The sequence below is a fragment of the Rhinoraja longicauda genome, chromosome 2, assembly GCF_053455715.1.
Source record: "Rhinoraja longicauda isolate Sanriku21f chromosome 2, sRhiLon1.1, whole genome shotgun sequence".
Taxonomy (NCBI): Eukaryota; Metazoa; Chordata; class Chondrichthyes; order Rajiformes; family Arhynchobatidae; genus Rhinoraja; species Rhinoraja longicauda.
In genome coordinates, this window is record NC_135954.1 from 49,961,548 (window position 1) to 49,981,762 (window position 20,215).

Sequence of the window (20,215 nt, forward strand, 5' to 3'; positions counted from 1 at the left end):
GAGTGATGTCAACATTTTGCCAGTTTGGCATATGCAAGATCATGACATCTTCAGCCCAGTTTGTTTATATATAATATGATATTGAAAGAGATATTTGGCCTCCTATTGGTGTGTGTAAGAAACATATAGGCGATTTGTTGGCACATGCCCCGTACATTTGGATGCCAGCTCAGCCACGTTAACAGCCAGTGGGCTTACAAGTAGGTTGGGTGGTGAGAAATTGGACACAGGAAATTATACCTGGTGATTTGATCGTACAATGTGCATTTTATGGCCATAAAGCATATGCAATCATGATTTTCACCTGCTTCACAGGATAGTCCTCAAAATATTTAAATTCATGTTTTTAACTTACTTTCAACCATATTAATGAACTTAGCAGTTTTCACTAAAAGTCTCAGGTGAATTTCTTGCACAACAGACAAAACATAATCTCAGGAGCTCCATATCTTTAATTACCTCTTCCAGTCTAAGCTCCTTTTCAAACACAAGTTTCCGCACCAGGGAAGCCATGGAAATCAACCACGCCAGCATCATTAGCAATGGAAGAAAAAAGCCTATGTTGTTGAGAAACCTGTCAGGAAAGATTGTGTTAGAATAATTGAATTGTACAAGAATGCATGATTAGTCCCAACAGACACGACATGGCACATTTCAGAATTCAACTTTTGTTATTTAGAAGACTCACACTACCATGGCCATACTCTCTTCTCGCTGCTACCATCAGGAAGATACAGACCATTACTTCCAGCTGTTTGCAAACAGCTTCTTCCCATCAACTATTTAGTTCTCCAACTCTTCTGCATAGCCCTAACCACATTTCTACCTCAGCACCAAACCATTATGGACTTTGAACTACTACGATTGCACTTTCATGGTTGGGTTTACTTGGAATATCTGATAATATAGTTTATATTTATTGTTGCTGTTGTTGTTGCATCATACGTGCCTGTAAAGCTGCAGCAATTAAGAATTCCATTGTTCCAGTTGCCAACTGGTGCATAGGACAAATAAACATTCTTGCGATTTTTGACATTGCACCTGGAGCATTGTGTACAAGTATAGTCACCCTACTTTAAAAATTATATACTTACTATAGAGAGAGTGCAACAAAGATTCAGCAATCTGGTTTTCGGGAGGGCAGGTTTGTCATGCGGGGAATGACTGTGTAGCTTGGGCCTTGCTATTGTTTAAAAGAATGAGAGGTGATCTTTTGAAATGTAAATAAATCTTACTGAGCTCAACAAAATCAATGCAGGGGAGGATATTTACCCTGACTGAGGATTCTCGAAGTCGCGTCGCAGTGGTGAAATAAGGTTCGGGTCTGAAATTTCTTCACTCAAAGGGTGGTAAATGTTTGGAACTCTCTATTCAGAGATTGTGGTCTTAATCACTGATTGGATTCAAAGCAGATCAATAGATATGTGACTATTATAGAATTCAAGGGAAATTATGTTTGAGATTGAAAATCAGCAATGATCTTGCTCAATGACAGAGCAAGCTGCTCCTGTTCTATTTTTGTTTTATGTTCTTATATTAAGGGAGCATTTCTATAAGTTTAATATGTTTAAGTTTAAGGTGTGATGCAGCCACCAGCAAATAACAGATTTTATAAATTTGAATATTGAAATAAAATGGTTCCTTTAATTTTTGAGAATTTTATTTTCATCAGAATGATGCAAGTATAACATTTCCTCATCTCATCGATATGATAAAAGCATCAAACATTCTTGATCATGAATATCACCGTTAGTAGCAGGATGGTTAATATATATACTTGTTTGACAAAGACGAATGATAAATACGGGCATGCTGTGCAGTTAGAGAAAGCCAATGTTTATTCCCTGTCTCCGAAACATCACTAACACCACGTAGATAGAATATGAACCCACAAATGCGTAACAAAAGTGCATAGAATATTGCCCATGTTTATAAAAGGATTCTGAGGCAATCTAATACAATAGTAACCCCAACCTAGTCATCCTACTAGTTTCACTGTCATCCTGCTGTTTCACTGTTTGTATCCAATTGTCATCACCTTCTTCACAGGCAACAATTGACCATTGTGGGCTCCATATTTTCATATCTCTAGTTGTCTAGTTTGTACTTTTCCATATCTCTAGTTTCGCTTTCCCCTGACTCTCAGTCTGAAGAATAGTCTCCACCCAAAACGTCACCTATTCCTTTTCCCCAGAGATGCTGCCTGACCCGCTGTTACTCCAGCATTTTGTACCTATCTTTGGTGTAAACCAGCATCTGCAGTTCCTTCCTATACAATAGTAACCTAGTTGAGCATACTAGCAACAAGCCTTGGGTAAGTTCATGACCAAAAAGGTTGATGAGGGCAGAGCTGTAGACGTTGTATGTGAATTTCAACAAGGCATTCACGTTCATAAATTCATTAGTTCATGTGATTGGAGCTGAATTAGGCCATTCAGCCCATCAAGTTTACTCCGCCATTCAATCATGGATGATCTATCTCTCCCTCTCAACCCCATTCTCCTGTCTTCTTCCCATAACCCCTGACACCTGTATTAATCAAGAATCCATCTTTCTGCCTTAAAAATCTCCATTGACCTGGCCTCCATAGCCTTCTGTAGCAATTAATTCCACAGATTCACCACCCTCTGACTACAGGAATTCCTTCTCATCTCCTTCCTAAAGGAGCGGCCTTTTATTCTGAGACTATGACTTCTGGTCCTAGACTCTCCCACTAGTGGAAACATCCTCTCCACAACAAAGGTTCCGCATGGTAGGCTGCTCTGGAAGGCTACAGTGCATGGGACCCAAGGAGAGGTAGTTGAATGGATAGAAGATTGGCTTAATAGAAGGAAGCAGAGGGTGATGGTGGAAGGTTGTTTGTCCAACTGGAGTTCTATGACGAGTGGTGTGCCTCAGGGTTCGGTCCTGGGCCCATTGTTGTTTGTCATCGATATCAATGATTTGGATGAGAACATACATAGCATGGTTAGCAAGGTTGTAGATTACATAAAAGTGGTATTGTAGATAGAGAAGATGGTTGTCAAAAGTAGCAGCAGGATCTTGATCAATTGGGCAGGGGGGCTGAGGAATGGTTGATAGAATTTAATTTAGAGAAATATGAGGTGTTACATTTTGGGAAGTCTAACATGGGCAGGGCCTATACCATGAATGGTAGGGTTCTTGGAAATGTTGCAGAGCAGAGGGATCTAGGAGTGCCGCTATATAGTGCCTTGAAAGTGGCATTACAGGTAGATAGTGTGGTCAAAAAGGCTTTTGACACATTGCTGCAGTTGTACAAGACACTGGTGTGTCCACATTTCGAGTATTGTGTTCAGTTTTGGTCACCATATTATCGGAAATATGTTGTCAAGCTGGAAAGGGTGCAGGGAAGATTTACGAGGATGTTGCCAGGTCTCGAGCGCCTGAGCTATAAGGAGAGGTTGAGCAGGCTATGACTTTAGTCCTTGGTGCGTAGGAGGATGAGGGGTGATCTCGTAGAGGTGTACACGAGAGGAATAGATTGGGTAAACACACAGTCTTTTGCCCTGAGCAGGGGAATCGAGAACCAGAGAACAGAGATTTAAAATGCGGAGGGAAAGATTAAATAGGGAACCCGAGGGGTAACTTTTTTATACAAAGGGTGGTGGGCGAGATACCAGAGGAGGTAGTTGAGGCAGGTACTATCACAACGTTTAAGAAGCATTTAGACAGGTACATGGGTACAATAGGTTTGAAGGGATATGGCCAAACTCGGGCAGGTGGGACTAGTGTAGATGGGGCATGTTGGTCGGTATGGGCAAGTTAGGCCGAAGGATCTGTATGACTCTATGACTCTAAATAGCATCCACAGAGATGAATACCAGCCAAAACTTTCCAAGGGAAGGGGGATCTATCTGGCTTGCAGGCCTCTGGGTGAATACTTTGGACAAGGACTGGCCATTGAAGAGAAGCATGAAGCTAAATAGATAATGCAGAGATTGCAGTGTCTACACTCACAATGGGTTCAATAAAATGTAAATTAGATTAAGAAGGGCATTGCAATTATGTCATTCAATGAATCGGGAGGATGGTGTTTAAACTAAATTGGCACTGAAATGACAGGAACTCTGATGTTAAGGACAACATTGCAATATCAAGGTTCAAGGTTTCAAGGTCAGTTTGTTGTCACATGGACCATGTATGGAAGTAATGATGATAAATACCAAAGAATATTTTCTAATGCCAGACAACAAAAATAGAAAATAACTTTCATCACAGTGGTAGTGAAGGCTACAGCTCCTAAACAATTCAATGCATGTAGGGGCCCGTTAAGGGGGAGGCTGGCTTGGAAAGCTGCTGTAGGTTCAACAAAAGCTGCCCACTATACTTATATCAATTTAAAATAAGCAAAGAGGTTTTAGCTGTCAGAAAAATCAGTACGTGTCTTCAATATCCAAGTCTAAGCCCAAAGCAACTCCAGTGGTTTAATGTCTTCACAGAGGGGAAGAATTTTGAATCAAAAAGCTACAGAGAACATCTACAGTGCATTGAGGCGAGAATAATAATGGAGATTTAGATTTATACTGGATTTTTCTTATTGAGTCCACATTTCAAGATTAGAAATCGCTCAGCCTGAGCCGAAAACACTTCTTGGCATCTGCATATAATAACATATTGCGCTTCTTGTGCATAGTGGGGGAAAGATTGGTGGAAACAGGGCCGCGACATGAATGTTCTTTCCTTGACCCATATACTGGATTAAGATCACCAGAAGCAATGTTGAAAAGCAGAGTAACTTCAAGACAGAGGTATCACTGCATCACCATGAGCTTTGTCATGGCAGAAGATTGCTTAATTAGGCATGAGAATATACTGTTAGCTCAGCCAAATATCACTGATGAACAGTGTAGTAAACTCAAAAACATATTCAGAATAAATATTGATGATTTTGGATCAGGTATAATCTTGGATCAGAATCAGCAAATATCATTACCCATGGCAGTAGATTATTGTACCAATCAACCAACGGTGATGGGCAAAGACTGGATCAGAAAATTGAAGCTGTACTGAAGGGAGTATGAATACTTCAAAATTGTATAAATATTTAAAGATAACTACACAGTTACTATATTTTATAATGCATAAATTCATTGCAAGGCAGGAATAAAGCCAATCCTCTACTCACCTCAAACTGTTCCATAAGCATTGAATAACAACAAAAATGAAGAAAAGATAGATTAGACTAGAACACAGTTATCGCAAAGGCAAGCTACAATGACTGGCTTCATCAAATGGAATAGTTTGACAATGTGGTGATTACAAGGCGACATCAAGCCAGGTAATTGATGATCCAGATACTCAGCCACATTCTAATTTTAAGTTGAATGTGGATAAGGAGTATCAGCACCATTTTACAATTAATATTCATTGGTTTTGTGTTCATACACAAAACTTCCAGAAATCAATTATCTGAGCATTTGAGAATTATGTACCAACAGCCTCACAAACTGAAGAATGAAAACTTCAAATACTGTTTTCAGGCACAAATGAACACTAGCAAGTTTGCGGATGACACAAAGCTGGGTGGCAGTGTAAACTGTGAAGAGGATGTTAGGAGGTTGCAGGGTGACCTGGACATGTTGAGTGAGTGGGCAGATGCAGTATAATATAGATAAATGTGAGGTTATCCACTTTGGCGGCAAAAACGAGGAGGTAGATTATTATCTCAATGGAGTTAGGTTAGGTAAGGGGGAGGTGCAGCGAGACCTGGGTGTCCTTGTACACCAGACACTGAAAGTTGACATGCAGGTACAGCAGGCAGTGAAGAAAGCTAATGGAATGTTGGCCTTCATAACAAGAGGATTTCAGTATAGGAGTAAAGAGGTTCTGCCGTTGTATAGGGCCCTGGTAAGACCAAATCTGGAGTATTGTATACAGTTTTGGTCTCCTAATTTGAGGAAGGACATCCTTGTAATTGAGGCAGTGCAACGTAGGTTCACGAGATTGATCCCTGGGATGCCGGGACTGACATATGAGGAAAGATTGAAAAGACTAGGCTTGTATTCACTGGAGTTTAGAAGGATGAGAGGGGATCTTATAGAAACATATAAAATTATAACTGGACAAGCTAGATGCAGGAAAAATGTTCCCAATATTGGGCGAGTCCAGAACCAGGGGCCACAGTCTTAGAATAAAGGGGAGGCCATTTAAAACTGAGGTGAGAAAAAACTTTTTCACCCAGAGAGTTGTGAATTTGTGGAATTCTCTGCTACAGAGGGCAGTGGAAGCCAAATCACTGGATGGATTTAAGAGAGAGTTAGATAGAGCTCTAGGGGCTAGTGGAATCAAGGGATATGGGGAGAAGGCAGGCACGGGTTATTGATTAGGGATGATCAGCCATGATCACAATGAATGGCAGTGCTGGCTCGAAGGGCCGAATGGCCTCCCCTGCACCTATTTTCTATGTTTCTATGTAACACAAAGTTTAAAACAAGCATGTATGTCTTTGTAGAGAAAGAAGTTGTTTATCTTAGTCCAAATGAATCTACAAAAAGATTTCAACTGGTCAAAGAAAAAGTAATTGCTATTGTTAAGACAAAGAAACCCAAGAACATTGCAGAAGGTATGACAATCTGAGTACAATGCTAGGTTTTTACCACACAGAGCCAATGGATCACATCGAGATGCAGCATGGAAACAGGTAATTCGGAACTGAGTTTGTGCTGACCATCGAAGACCAATTTAGAACACACTAATACTGCCCTAACGCATTTTATTCTCCCCAGTAACATCAACTTCTTCACCATCGCAGATTCAATCATGAAACTACAAACAAACTTGGAATCATTTACAGTGACCAATTAACCTGCCATGTACATTTTTAGAAATGGGAGGAAACCAGGGCACCTGGTAAAAATTCACATGGTCATATGGAGATCATACAAATTCGACTCAGACAGCACTGGAGTTCAGGAATGAACCCATGTCGCTGGAGCTGTGAGGCAGTATCGTAGTTCTACCAGTTGTGACACTGTGCCACCTACATTTTGCAATATTAACATCATTACATAAAAATATGGCATTGGAGCAAAAAGAATACAAACCATAATACCCACATATAGTAATTGGAAATGCATGAAGGCTAAAGACATTGGGTCCTCTATTATCAGACTTTTTTTTTTTAATTCTCACATCTTGACTTTCAACTAGTTGTAGTTTTGGACAATATTCTTCTATTTTGCACATTTTATTTGAACTCTTAATGAAACAGAATGGTATGAAGTACACCTTTACTTCACCATATAATGGATGATAGTACTCCTTACATCTCCTTTAACCTGAGCCCTTCTCATCTTAAAGCTATGCGCTCCACTATTTGATTTTTCCAGCCTGGGTAAAAAGGTTTTGACTGTCTATCCGATCTATGCCTTTCATAATTTAATATGCTTGTCCCTACAACCTCTGGCATTCCAGAGAAAGCAAGTTTCTCCAACCTTGTCCTGTAGCTATGACCTCCTAATCCAGGCATCATTCTGGTAAAGCCCTTCTGCACCCTTTCCAAAGCCTCTACTCCCTTCCTGTAATGGAGCAACCAGAACTGCATGCAACATTTTTTATGTGGTCTAACCAAAGTCCTATAAAACTGTATCATGACTTCCTGACACTTATACTCAAAGTCCCGATCTATGAAAGCAGGCATACCATATGCCTTCTTTATCACTCTATCTACTTATGTTGCCACTTTCAGGGAGTTATGGACTTGAGCCCCAAAATCTCTCTGTACATCAATGCTATTAAGGGTCATCACATTAATTATATATTTTCCCCTTACATTTGATCTCCTAAAGTGCAATACCTCACACTTGCTCTGACTAAACTCCATCTGCCATTTCTCCACACATCTCTGTAGCTGATCTATCCCACTGCAGGCTTTGACAACCTTTCTCATAGCTCGAGGCTCCAGCAATCTTGGTGACATTTGCAAACTTACTAACCAACCCATCTATGTCCGTCCAAGACTTTTATATATATCACAAACAACACCAGTCCCAGCACAGATCCTTGCGGAACTCCACTGGATACAGACCTCCATCCTGAATATTGTCCTCCCACCCCAACCCTCCATCTTTCATCAGTAAGGCAGTTCTGGCTCCAAACAACCACGTCACTGTTAATCCCATGCATCGTAATGTTCTGGATCAGCCTACCATGGGGGAGTTCATCAAATGTCTTACTAAAATGCATGTGGACAACATCCACCACCTTCATTGATCACTTTCATCACCTCCTCAAAAAACTCGATCAAGTGTCAAAGGTTATGGAGAGAAGGCAGGATATGGGTGTCAGAGGTTATGGAGAAAAGGCAGGAGGATATGGTTAGGAGGGAGCGATAGATCAACCATGATTGAATGGTGGAGTTGACGTTATGGGCTGAATAGCCTGATTCTGCTCCTATCACATAATCTTATGAAGTTAGTAAGACATGACCTGCTGTGTAGAAAGCCATGATGATTGTCACTAATTAACCGGTTCTCTTCAAAAAAGGTGAAAATCTGATCCCAAACAATTCTCTCCAAAAGCTTCACTGCCATTGATGTGTAGCTTAACACATGGGATCCTGGTGTGCTATGGCAACAGTTCAGTAGCTGACAAGAAGGCTCTGCAGAGAGTCATCAACACAGCCCAGAAGATCACCAACACACATCTGCCTGCCCTGGGAGACATCCATAGCTCCCGTTACCTGCAGAAGGCATCCTGCATCCTAAAGGACCCATCTCACCCTGCCCATCACTTGTTTGCCCTACTGCCCTCAGGAAAGCACTACAGGTCCATCAAAGCGCACACCACAAGACTAACAAATAGTTTCTTCCCTAAGGCCATCACCACACTGAATTCTGCACTGAAAGTACACCCCCCCATAGACAATATTTATATACGGTACAATACCTACCGCTGTGCAATACTGATATATTCATTTTAAATATTTATTTTTATAATACTATTCTGTGCAATATCTTATATTCTGACAATGACTTTCTGAGTGCAATATCTTAAGTTCTGATAAGGGTCACGTAGGCATAATGTGTGAATCTGTGTGTGTGTGTGTGTGTGTGTCACAGTGTGTGCACGTGAGTGTATGTATAGTTTTGTTTTTTTCTCACTCTTTTACTGTTAATTTATTGTTAGTTTTTATCTTGTATATTTGAGCTCCGCTCAGGCAGTGCGCCTGAATTTTGTTGTATGCACCACTGCAATGACAAGTAATAATAATAATAATAATGATAATGTGAGGCTCACCAACCTATATTTCGCTGAATTTTCCCTACTTCCCTTCTTCAAAAACTCCTTAAATAACCAAATACAAAATACACTTTGTTTACTTTCCTGACAAATTGTTCCTTGTGTTTAAATTCCAGCTTTAAAAAACTCCCACAATAATTAAATGTGCCAGAAAGAAACTTTCTTAATTGCAAGCTCTTACAGGATTTGATAAGATGCACTAAGTTTTCCAAATAGGTAAGTTGTAAACACTCAGGCACCACTGCCTGGTAAAGATACCGAGATTTCTAAGTAAATATCAAGTAAAGATTCCTAGAAATTAAGGCTGTGTCAGCCAACTTACTGATCATTTTTGTGGCAGGGATATGGCATTCCTACCACCTGTACTGCAGTACTAGAAATATCTTGACCAGTCTGCACTTCAATAAACGCTCGCTCAATCATATCTTGCAGTGGAATAAAGATAAGGTTGTAGCGGCTGCTTTCTGTTGGAAACCTTTTGGGCTCAGATATCCATTTGGGGCTTTGCAGCAAATCTGTTCTCACGCTGTGCAGAATGTTGGTCCGAATAGTGTACTTCAGTTGAGATGGAAGTGGGGAGGATAATGATCGTGCCCTTCTCGAGGTGTTGTCATCATTATCATCATCAACATCAAATAATACACCTGAAAAGATAGTAGCCCAACACATCCTTAGAAATAGGTTCTTAAGTATTTTCAGTTTAGTCATCAGAACATTTTGTTTACACTTGTCTGAAAACTATTAATTGCAGTCTTGTATACTTCCAGAATGGCAAATCTCAATACTAAATACCTTCACTGTTGGAAATCATACTAACAATCCTGCTTTTACAAGGATGTTGCCAGGACTCAAGGGCCTGAGCTTTACAGAGAGGTTGACCAGGCTAGGACTTTATTCCTTGGAGTGCAGGAGGATGAGGGGTGATTTCATAGAGGTCTATCTGATCATGAGAGGAATAGGTAGGTAAGTGAGCAGAGTCTTTAACCCAGACCAGGGGAACAACAACCAGAGGACATAGATTTAAAGTGAGAGGGGGAAAGATTTAATAGGCACGTGAGAGCCAACTTTCTTTTACACAAAGGTTGGTAGGTATATAGAACGAGCTGCCAGAGGAGGTAGCCAAGGCAGATACTATCAACACGTTTGGACATTTGAATAGGTTTAGAAGGACATGGACCAAACGCAGGCAGATAGGACTAGTGTTGATGAGGCATGTTGGTTGGCATGGGCAAGTTGGGCCGAAGGGCTGTTTCCATGCTGTATGACACTATGACTCTATTGATAATACTTGGTGACAATTTCATTCTTATGGACAGTTACAAAACAGAGGCACTTCTGTCATCCTTTCTGTGGCCTGTAATTTTCAGGTGAGCCTGTTACCGAGGAAGTAGTTTGCCCAATTAAAGTATGAAAAAAGCATAGCTGCACAAATATAGAACGAGGTGGTCCTGCAATGCTTGTAGGATTCCAAGTGCAATTTTTATACCACAATACCTGAAGAGTAATTGCTGGGGACCTCCAGTTGTTTAGTTTAGTTATTGTCAGGTGTACTGAGGTACCTTGAAAAGCTTTTGGTGTGTGCTAACCAATCAGCAGAAAGACAATACATGATTACAAGCACAAGACTCAGTTTTTAGTGAGAATAAGCAGAATGGTTGATCCTTCTCGACGTATCGAATGTACTGGCTGCTTGCTTAACTGGGTGAAGCCCATCCTAGAATTGTCTCTCCTTGCTTTTCCCCTAAGGGTATCCAATGATGAGTGCAAGCAATGCACCAAAATCTGCCATTATTTTTATGGTGTTTAGTGAGATCTCAATGTTTAACTAATTCTGGTAAATCCCACTGGTTTAAACAATGCACCCTTTTGAGTAGCAGAGGATTACCGATTTCTGCAAAGGTATTTTCTTACAGGTTGAAGACGTAAAAAAATGTAATTGTTTGATATTAATGTGTGGCAAATGACAAAATGTTGTGTTACATATCAAAGGGCAACAATGTGGCAAACTGCAATTCATTTGTACTTTAGTTTTGCATTCATTTTTTGCAATGCAGTCTCCTCTAATTTAAGAAACCAAATAACAATTGAGTGAGCATTTTGGAAAACACTCTGATCAGCCCACAAAGGTGACCCTGACTTTCCAGCTCGCTGCCACTTTAATTTTTGATCTCATTCTTTCTCTTCTGTCTTTGGCCTCTTGCATTGAGGCATCTTGCATTGAGCCCCGTTGCAAGCTCAAAGAACAGCACTTTCATAAACTTGGAATGTAACTTCCCTATTTCTGTATTCAATGTCAACTAATGAAGGCCATTATCCCATATGCCTTCCTTCTCATGATATCCACTTGTGTTGCCAGGATCTATGTACTATAAGGTCCTCTGTTCCTCAATCTGCCTAAGACCCCTCCCCATTCTTGATTCTTGCCCTGACCTCATTAGTATTTCCAAAATGAATCACCTCACATTGGTTTGGATTAAACTCAATCAAACTCCAACTCATTAGCAACAATTTCAGATATCCAGCCTTCCCTATTTTGTCAGAATTGGCCATTTTTAATATATGGTCATCCATTTTTAACATTAATTTCCATTGTCTTACTTCACAGATGATACCTGTTCTTCTGAGTATCACCAGAATTCTGTTTTATTTCAGATATCCAGCAACTGCTGTGACCTGCATCTCACAGTTCCAGTATTTTTCTCTCTCTTTTGTTCTCTTTTTCTCCTCTTCTGCCTTTACTAATTGCCTCCCATTTACACCTTCTCTTGATGGTTTAGCTGAAATCTATGCATTTAGCATCATCTTTTACTTAGCACTAGAAACATATGTGTCACCCAGAGTCTCCATCCTTTCACAGATATTCCCTCTATCTCTCCACATCTCCCTCTCTCTACAATATAAAATGCTGTTGTTTTTCACTTTTCCGGTTCCAATGAGAATTAATTTTCTGACCATAGATATTGCTGGACTGCTGTGTATTTCCTGCATTCTCTGTATTTATTTCAAATTTCCAATTTTGTATTTATTTCAATTTATTTAATGCTTTTCAGCCCTATTTTAAAGAAGTTTTAAATCTTTATTCCAATACATTTAACAACAATTACAGCAATTTTCAATGGAATGACACAGTTAAAGACTTGTCAGTATATTATTTTTTTAACAATGCATTACTGGATGCTAAGAAATTAAGAAAAGCAATGCCTCATCTCTGATATCACCCATTTACTGCTGGGTGCTCACTAATGTTATCTTGATTGGAGTTCTATCTTGGTATAGATTAACCTAGCAAAGTAATATTCTAAATGCTGGCTGAAATAAATCACTTGACATCTTCCAATGAGAAAACTGAAAATATGTGTCCATTTCTTATATTTGCGAACCTCGGCGTTTAAATGGATGTATCTGTAAACCTAACAGAATGTGCAAGGGACATCTGAGAGCCTTTGCATCCTCTTAGCTCAAAAAATCTAAAGGATCTTGGAAGATGACCATGAAAGCATCCTAGTTTAGTTCTAGTTTATTGTCACGTAGTACAACAAAAGCTTTTCACTGTACCTCGGTACATGTGACAATAAACTAAGAGGTTGCAAAGGCTCTCAGATGTCCTTTACACATTCTGCCAGTTCAGAACCTGTGAAAGAAAGGCCGATTTGGTACCTAATGAGGCCCTGGACATTGTGCACTACTTAATATTCCTAGCTGTGGGCCCACAAACAAAGCATTTATTTGCCTGCTGCACAGGAACTGCCTGAGTCACTCTGCAGGCACCAATAATATTCTAGGTCAAATTCCTCCCTTGTTTGCTATTGAAATAGTGTTAACTTGTTTTTTTATTATAATTGATTTAATATCTCTAATAAAATAGTAAAGAAAAATTCCACATATTATGCATTCACATATTTTAATCCCACATTATTGGATCAACATGTTTGGCTTTTACCTATACTAAATTCAATTGCAATCATTAAAGGAATTAATAGAGGATGAATACTATCAATTAGAAAATATCAACAGTAGACGCTCCCTTAATAGAGTCTACTGAAAAAAATCAACAGAATCAAAGAGTCATAGAGTCAGATAAAATCTTAACGCTTTCGCCCCGTTTCCCAAACCTACCCTGAAAAAAACCCACAATACTTACTAGCTAGGAAGGTGTTATCTGCCATTAGCTCATTTACTTTTTCCTCCAAGTCTTCTTCTGATTTCAGAGGTATGAAGCGGTTAATTGATATGCATTTGGAGATGTTTTGCAGCAACTCTGAGAGAATAGTGACCTGTTTTGCGGCTGGATCGTTTAGAGTAATATTCTTCACATGCTCTGTAAAACAGAAAGTTTTCATGCTTAAATCTGACACAGTTTAAACATCATAGTTTTTCTCCTTTTCTTGCTTTGCAAACACTGATTCATCTAGCAAGACAGCTCTTCAGACCAGTTGCTAGAATCCTTTTCTAAATATGAGAACCTGGAAAGTATTTGCTTGGTATTACATTGTGGAGAATATAAAGTTATGGTTGATCTTGATTCAAATGTCACCCACACACATAAGCACAGTGGTAGAGCTGTTGCTACACCCGGGATCAATCGTGACCTCGGGTGCTATTTGCATAGAATTTGTATGTTCTCCCTGTGGCAGCATGGGTTTTCCCTGGGTATACCAGTTTCCTCCCATTTCCAAAGATGTGCGAGTTTGTATGTTAATTGGCCTCTGAAAGTTACCCCGTTTGTGCAGGGAGTAGATGCTTAAGTGGGATAACACTGGCGTTAACTGGTGATTGATGGTCAGTGTGGACTCTGTGGGCCAAAGGGCCTCTTTCCACACTGTATTTCTTAACTAAACTAAACATACTTTCATCAGGAATTAACGAATTGTGGTTAACTTAGGAACTCTGACATCTTTTGTCCCTTGCCAACTGTGGTGCCTGTTATTTCGCCTAATATCAACCAACTCATCTGAGAAGCGACAAGCCAAAAACATTCCGTTGCAACCACCATCTTCTTAGCCTGTCCCACATCCACCTATTTCAATTGAGACGCATTTACAAATTAAGGTATTCAAGTGAGTTGAAGATCTAGACCTCAGACTTATGATTTAATGGGCCGCCATGATCCATGCCATCCTATTTATTTCTGAGACCTGAACTACCTACAATAGGCATCTCAATGAACTGGAAAAGTATTGCCAGTATTGTCACTGCAAAAGTTCACTGAAAGGATAATCAAAGACATTCGATTTCTCTCGCAGGCCAACATCTGAAACACTGAGGTTCTAATTACACTTAGTTGGTTATGTTGTGAAGGCCATGTTGTCCAAATGCTAATACTAGACTCATGATGCAGGCACTCAACTCCTAGCTCTGTCACCAGTAGAAGTTACCATGCAGATAGAGAAAAAGATTCAAGAATGTGCTTAATGCTTCCTTGGAGAATTATAACATCTGCACTATACCTCCAGCCCATGTCTGCTCAAAATGGAGAAGGAGCATGGAGAATACATTTTGCAAAACCAAAGCCCAGGCACGGGGATACACAGAAGCCCTATATAAGCTGCAGAAGAAGCAGATCACCTCACAAACTATGCACATTACCACTCTATCAGGCATTTTCTGATATTCTGTGGAAGAATCCTTATCCCTTTAGATATCCCCCTAAACCTAAAAGAATTGTATTTTAAACTTATTGCTTTCTTTTCCCACCATATAGCAGTTGGCACTTATATTGAGAGCCTTGAGTGAACAGAATGATCCCAGGACAGCCCTAAGTTAGATACAGCAGATAGGTATGCAAACATCTCAGCAAAATGTTTCACGCTTCTGAGAGATTGAGTATCCAAGGAATAAAATTCACACATGGGTTTGGTGTAAAAACATAGACGCAGGCAACACAGCACAAATCAAAGGCAGCCACAAAATCAAAACTATACCATAATCCTCCAATGTTTTCAAAAGATCTTCAACATTAATATTCGTTTGGCTCTCAATGAAATTGCGTACAAAATTATTTTGCAAAGCCTCCTACAACAAAGAAAAACAATTATGTTAATCTTGTGCATAATTTGAGTCAAATGGATACTCAAACTGGCACATAATTGGCTTGAAATAGGAATATATTGTTAAGAACAATGACAAGGTGATCTTTAGGGTGACTCAGTGGCACACCTGTCAGTATTGCTGCCACAAACATCAGCAACTTCGGTTAGATCCAGACCTCTTTTGTTGACCATGTCAAACTAGTAAATTTCCCCGGTGACTGCATGAGTTCCCGCTGAATGCTCTGGTTTCCTTCCTCATCTTTAATTGGCCACTGTAAATTATCACTCGTGGAAGTGGGTGGAAGGAATTTGGGGGAATTGATGGGCATGCAAAATAGAGTATGTTACAGGGAAATAAGTGGGGGAATAGGACTGATGAGATTATTCTGACACATGGCATAGATTCAATGGACTGAAATAGTTTGCTATAACAATTACTATGTCATAAAAAAATATGAGAAATAGTTCTAGCAAAATATTTCTGTTATAACAATCAAATCACGAGATAATGTAAAGGAAACTATATTTTGATTATAATTATGTTTATGATATAAATATGAAAATAAGATAAGATATTTTAAAAATAGGGAATATATGCCAGAAATATGTTGACATCCTGCTTGGCTGTTCTAATGGTTCAAAAAGATCCCAAAGCAGTTTGAAGGAAAAGCAATACTCTTATCAGGAGTTGAAGTTCATCCTTGATTGCTTGGTACATAAGTCGTGGAATTTTTTTTTACTGCTGGTTTGATATTCAATATACCTTCAAAAATTGATTAATTGTTTGCTAATTTCATTTTTATCATAAGATTTAACTGACACTAATATTAGCACTGATACTAATTGCTTTGAAGTTTCACATATCACATTAACATTCATAGTCATAGAGTCATACGCCATGGAAACAAGCCCTTCAGCCCAACTTTCCCACGCCAATCACATGCCCCATCTACATGAATCCCACCTGCCTGCATTTGGTCCATATCCCTCTAAACCTATCCTATCCATAAACAGCTTTTAGAACAAAATTTCTATTCAAAACTATAACTCAAGGCAAGTTACAAGATTCTGAAAAATGAATTAAACATTCAAATAGACATTTCCCCTTTCTTTTTTCTTAAATAGAGTAGCGTTACTTTTTACTTGCCTGAAGTTGATTCAACATAGGGTTATCTGGAACAGATAAAAGATCCACAGCTGTCAACCATGCTTCTGAATACGTCTTCAGGAGTTCAACTGTTTCCAGTATCTCATCAGCCTGGATAAAATACAGTGGTAAAACACTGAGAAGAATTGCAACAACATGGCTCAGAAACTTGTAACATGAAATTAGTTAAAGGATCATTTGGAAATTTTGAATATCTTGAGGCAGCAATAGGTTGAAGAGGAGGTCAGGGGAGGGTTCCGACCCAAAATGTCACCTATTCCTTTTCTCCAGAGATGCTGCGTGACCCGTTGAGTTGTTCTAATATTTTGTGTCTATCTTTGGTTGAAGAGGAGGAGTTGACTTGTGGAATCATACTGGCCACTGAGGACATTTTTCAACGTTGTAATAACTAATACACCAGGTTACTGATTGTATGGAGGCATAGTACAGAGGGTATCCAAGGCCTTGTACCTCAGTAGAATCTAATGCAGCTCCAGTAAGTGCTCATTTGAGCCTAATATCTGACTGCTATTCTGCAAGCTCAACAAACTAAAAATTTCATTGCTCAATATTGCACATTGCTACCTTGTCGAAGTTGATCATTTGACATTCTGGAGGCTCTGATGACAGCAATACAATGTAGATCACAGCAGCTGAACAATCTATCACCTATCTGAAGGTTCCCCTGGCATTGTGGTAAGAAAGTGCTGTTTCTTCTCAGCTCTGCTTGCATCAGTACCTCACAACCAGCCAATCCAGACTGCAGCCACATATGCTGCAGTTGTTGGCTAATCCAAGCAGAGCAAAAGCTAGGCATTGAAGGGTTACCCATCAAGACCATTGAAGGGTTACGAATGCAAAGCCATTTTTTCAGGAACGCCGGCGGGTGTGGGGACACGTTATAGTAGTATAAAATAATGAGAGGCATGTATAGGATAGATAGTCATAATCTTTTACCTAGGATGAAAAAATCAAACACTAGAGGGCATGGCTTTATGGTGAGAGGGGCAAAGTTTAAAGGAGTTGTGAGGGGGAATTTATTTTTACACAGAGGGTGGTAAGTGCCAGTAACTGCAGTCAGGGGTGGTGGTTGAAGCAAATACGTTAGTGGCATTTATAAGACCTTTGGATAGGCATATGGATATGCAAGGAATAGAAGGATATGGGTTAAGGTAGATAAGTGATGATCTTGGCATAATGTTCAGCATAGACATTGTGAACCAAAGGGCCAGTTCTTGTACTGTACTGTTCTATGTAAACCAGCCTTTGGCAAGAAGACATCCTTCCATTTCCCACATTAAGTCAGAAGTAGACAACAATTGTTTAGTGATTGAGAGATGAAGCCATTCTCATGGTGAAGTAAACATACATTATTTAAATTAACCAAATGATTGTATGTTGAGGAAATTGTGCCAGCTCCTATAGAATGGTACCAACATACTGAGGTTTTCAGCACCACTGTATAGGAACTGGCGCAGCTTGTGAGATGTTTCAATGAAGCAGAAAGATGCTTTCATGTATTGTTTAGTTTTAAATCCTTTATCTTGTCATAGTGCTAAATGAATCAAACTGTTATAACTGACCTGAATTGGTGAATCTGACTGTAAAGGTGGACCACTGTGTTCAAACACTTGCTATCCTCATTATCTGCCTTGCTAAAGCTTCATCTTTTGAATGCTTGGCCTGTAGTGACTGTGACCTGATTATACTGTGGTAGCATTGCTTTCCCATCTTGTATCTTGTATCTTGTGGTCATCACTTCCAAAGAGTCCACCAGGGACTATACTGGAAGTATCCTATACTCACTATGGACAATTTTTAACACTATTCTACACCACTAGGGACAATTTTTATATTTACCAAGCCATTTAACCTACAAACCTGTACGTCCTTGGAGTGTGGGAGGAAACCGAAGATTTTGGAGAAAACCCACGCAGATGAAGGGGAGAACGTACAAACTCTGTACAGACAGCACCCGTAGTCAGGATCGAACCCGGGTCTCCAGCGCTGCATTCGCGGTAAGGCAGCAACTCTACTGCTGCGCCTCCGTGACTGCCCTATGCGACAAATGACTAGGAGAGTGCATTCAATGCAGTCCTGTAGCTGAGAATGAGAAAACCAACACAGTGCTGCATCCCAAGAGTTTATCAAAAAGCATGGCTATCCAGTTAGACTGCCTGCTGTGAAAAGGTTTTCAGTCACAAAAATGTAGTTTCCAATTTTCACCAGTGGTGTGATTGCCAGTTATATTACTACAAATTATATCTCAGATTCTACAATTCAAAGTACTTCTTAGTAAGGATCTGTAATGAATCCACTTGATTGTAATTCCTGTCGATATGGTGAGGAATCCTTGTGGGCACAGAGTACTGATAATGAAGCAATGCCTGGTGTTCCTTCGTGAATGTTAAATAATGATAATGACTGTTTGCCTTAGGCAATGAATCCTTTTGAAGTCCTGCTTAAGTCCTTATTTCTGCACGCACATTGGCGACTGAGGAATGTTCTGTCCTTCAGTAAAGCCAGCCAGCAAGAAATAATCACACATCCTAATCCCCTCAGCATTATATTTTTGCTTAAAGCAAGCTTTTTCAGGATTAATTCCAAACACAAATTATGACTCACTCGAAGATTTGTAGGTGAGGTCTCAAGCCTTTTGTGGGATTCAGTCAATAACCTATCACTCTAAGAATTAGGTAAATCAATACTGAAGGATGATGTTTTGAATGCAAACAATCATTTCAACATTCTTAACGTCAATTTTAATCTGTCCCATCACTTGCAGTGAATGAGCCCCTGCTCAAAGGCCTCATACAGAAGCTGATTTCTCCTGAGGGTGAGGTTGTGGAGGAGTCAGCAAGTTGTGCAGGAGCCAGGTGGCTGAGGAATCCGGGCAAGCCGCAACCAGATCCACCAGCTAGCCCGCCGAGGACATGCGCTGCATACTGGACCGGGAACCCGCCCGGAAGGCCCGGCTCACTTGCCACAGACCAGAGGACCCACCCTGAAGGCCCGGCTCACCCACCTCAGGCCGAGAGCCTGCACCTTGGTCTGGGAATGCATCCGGAAGTCCTGGCTCGCCCATCGCGGACCGAGGACACACGCTGTGGACTGGGAGCCTACCCAGATAGGAAGGAGTCGGATGGAGGGCCGGTAAATAGACCGGCAGTGGGAGAGAGTGCACTGCTTCAAAGGTGCAGTGGGCTGCTGGAGGCCTTGCAATAGCCTGGTGCTCAGATGGACGGGTACCGCTCCAAGAGGCCGAGCACATGGACCGGTCGTGGCCTACGACGGTGCAGTAGGGGCGGAGGACACTACGGCTACACTTGGCCAGGCTGACTCTGCAACGTCACCTTGACAGCGGGTCTACATGGTCAGGCCAAGAACCCTGCACTTACAACAACTGGGACTTGAAAATGGCACCAATTCTGGCCACTCTGTATACTTTCTCAGTGTACTGCTTCTGTACACTTACACTGTATCCGAGATGCTTATCTACAATGTATCTAAATGCTTATATCTAGTGACACTTATACTTAACTGTGTAAAAAAATGAATTTCATTGTAGCTCGTTACATGTGACAATAAAGCACCATTGAACCATTAAGATAACAATGAATTATCCAGTACATAATAGGAGAGCACTCCATAATCAAATCAGATAGTGGATTTTCCATGAAATTTCTCGTAGTTTCCTGGCAATGGACATGTAAACTGTACTCGGAGATAGACACAAAATGCTGGAGTAACTCAGCGGGATAGGCAGCATCTCTGGAGA

General features: G+C 40.3%; 1 protein-coding gene across 1 annotated transcript in view; it reads right to left on the reverse strand.

The window, feature by feature from the left end:
• LOC144609539 (uncharacterized) overlaps positions 1-20,215 on the reverse strand; it is a 233,413-nt gene that overhangs the window by 88,696 nt on the left and 124,502 nt on the right. The window contains exons 30-34 of the mRNA XM_078428046.1: positions 16,438-16,548; positions 15,183-15,273; positions 13,403-13,579; positions 9,584-9,905; positions 460-574 (exon numbers count right to left, since the gene is read on the reverse strand). Coding sequence (XP_078284172.1) covers positions 460-574; positions 9,584-9,905; positions 13,403-13,579; positions 15,183-15,273; positions 16,438-16,548 — 816 coding nt within the window. The remainder of the gene's footprint in view (positions 1-459; positions 575-9,583; positions 9,906-13,402; positions 13,580-15,182; positions 15,274-16,437; positions 16,549-20,215) is intronic.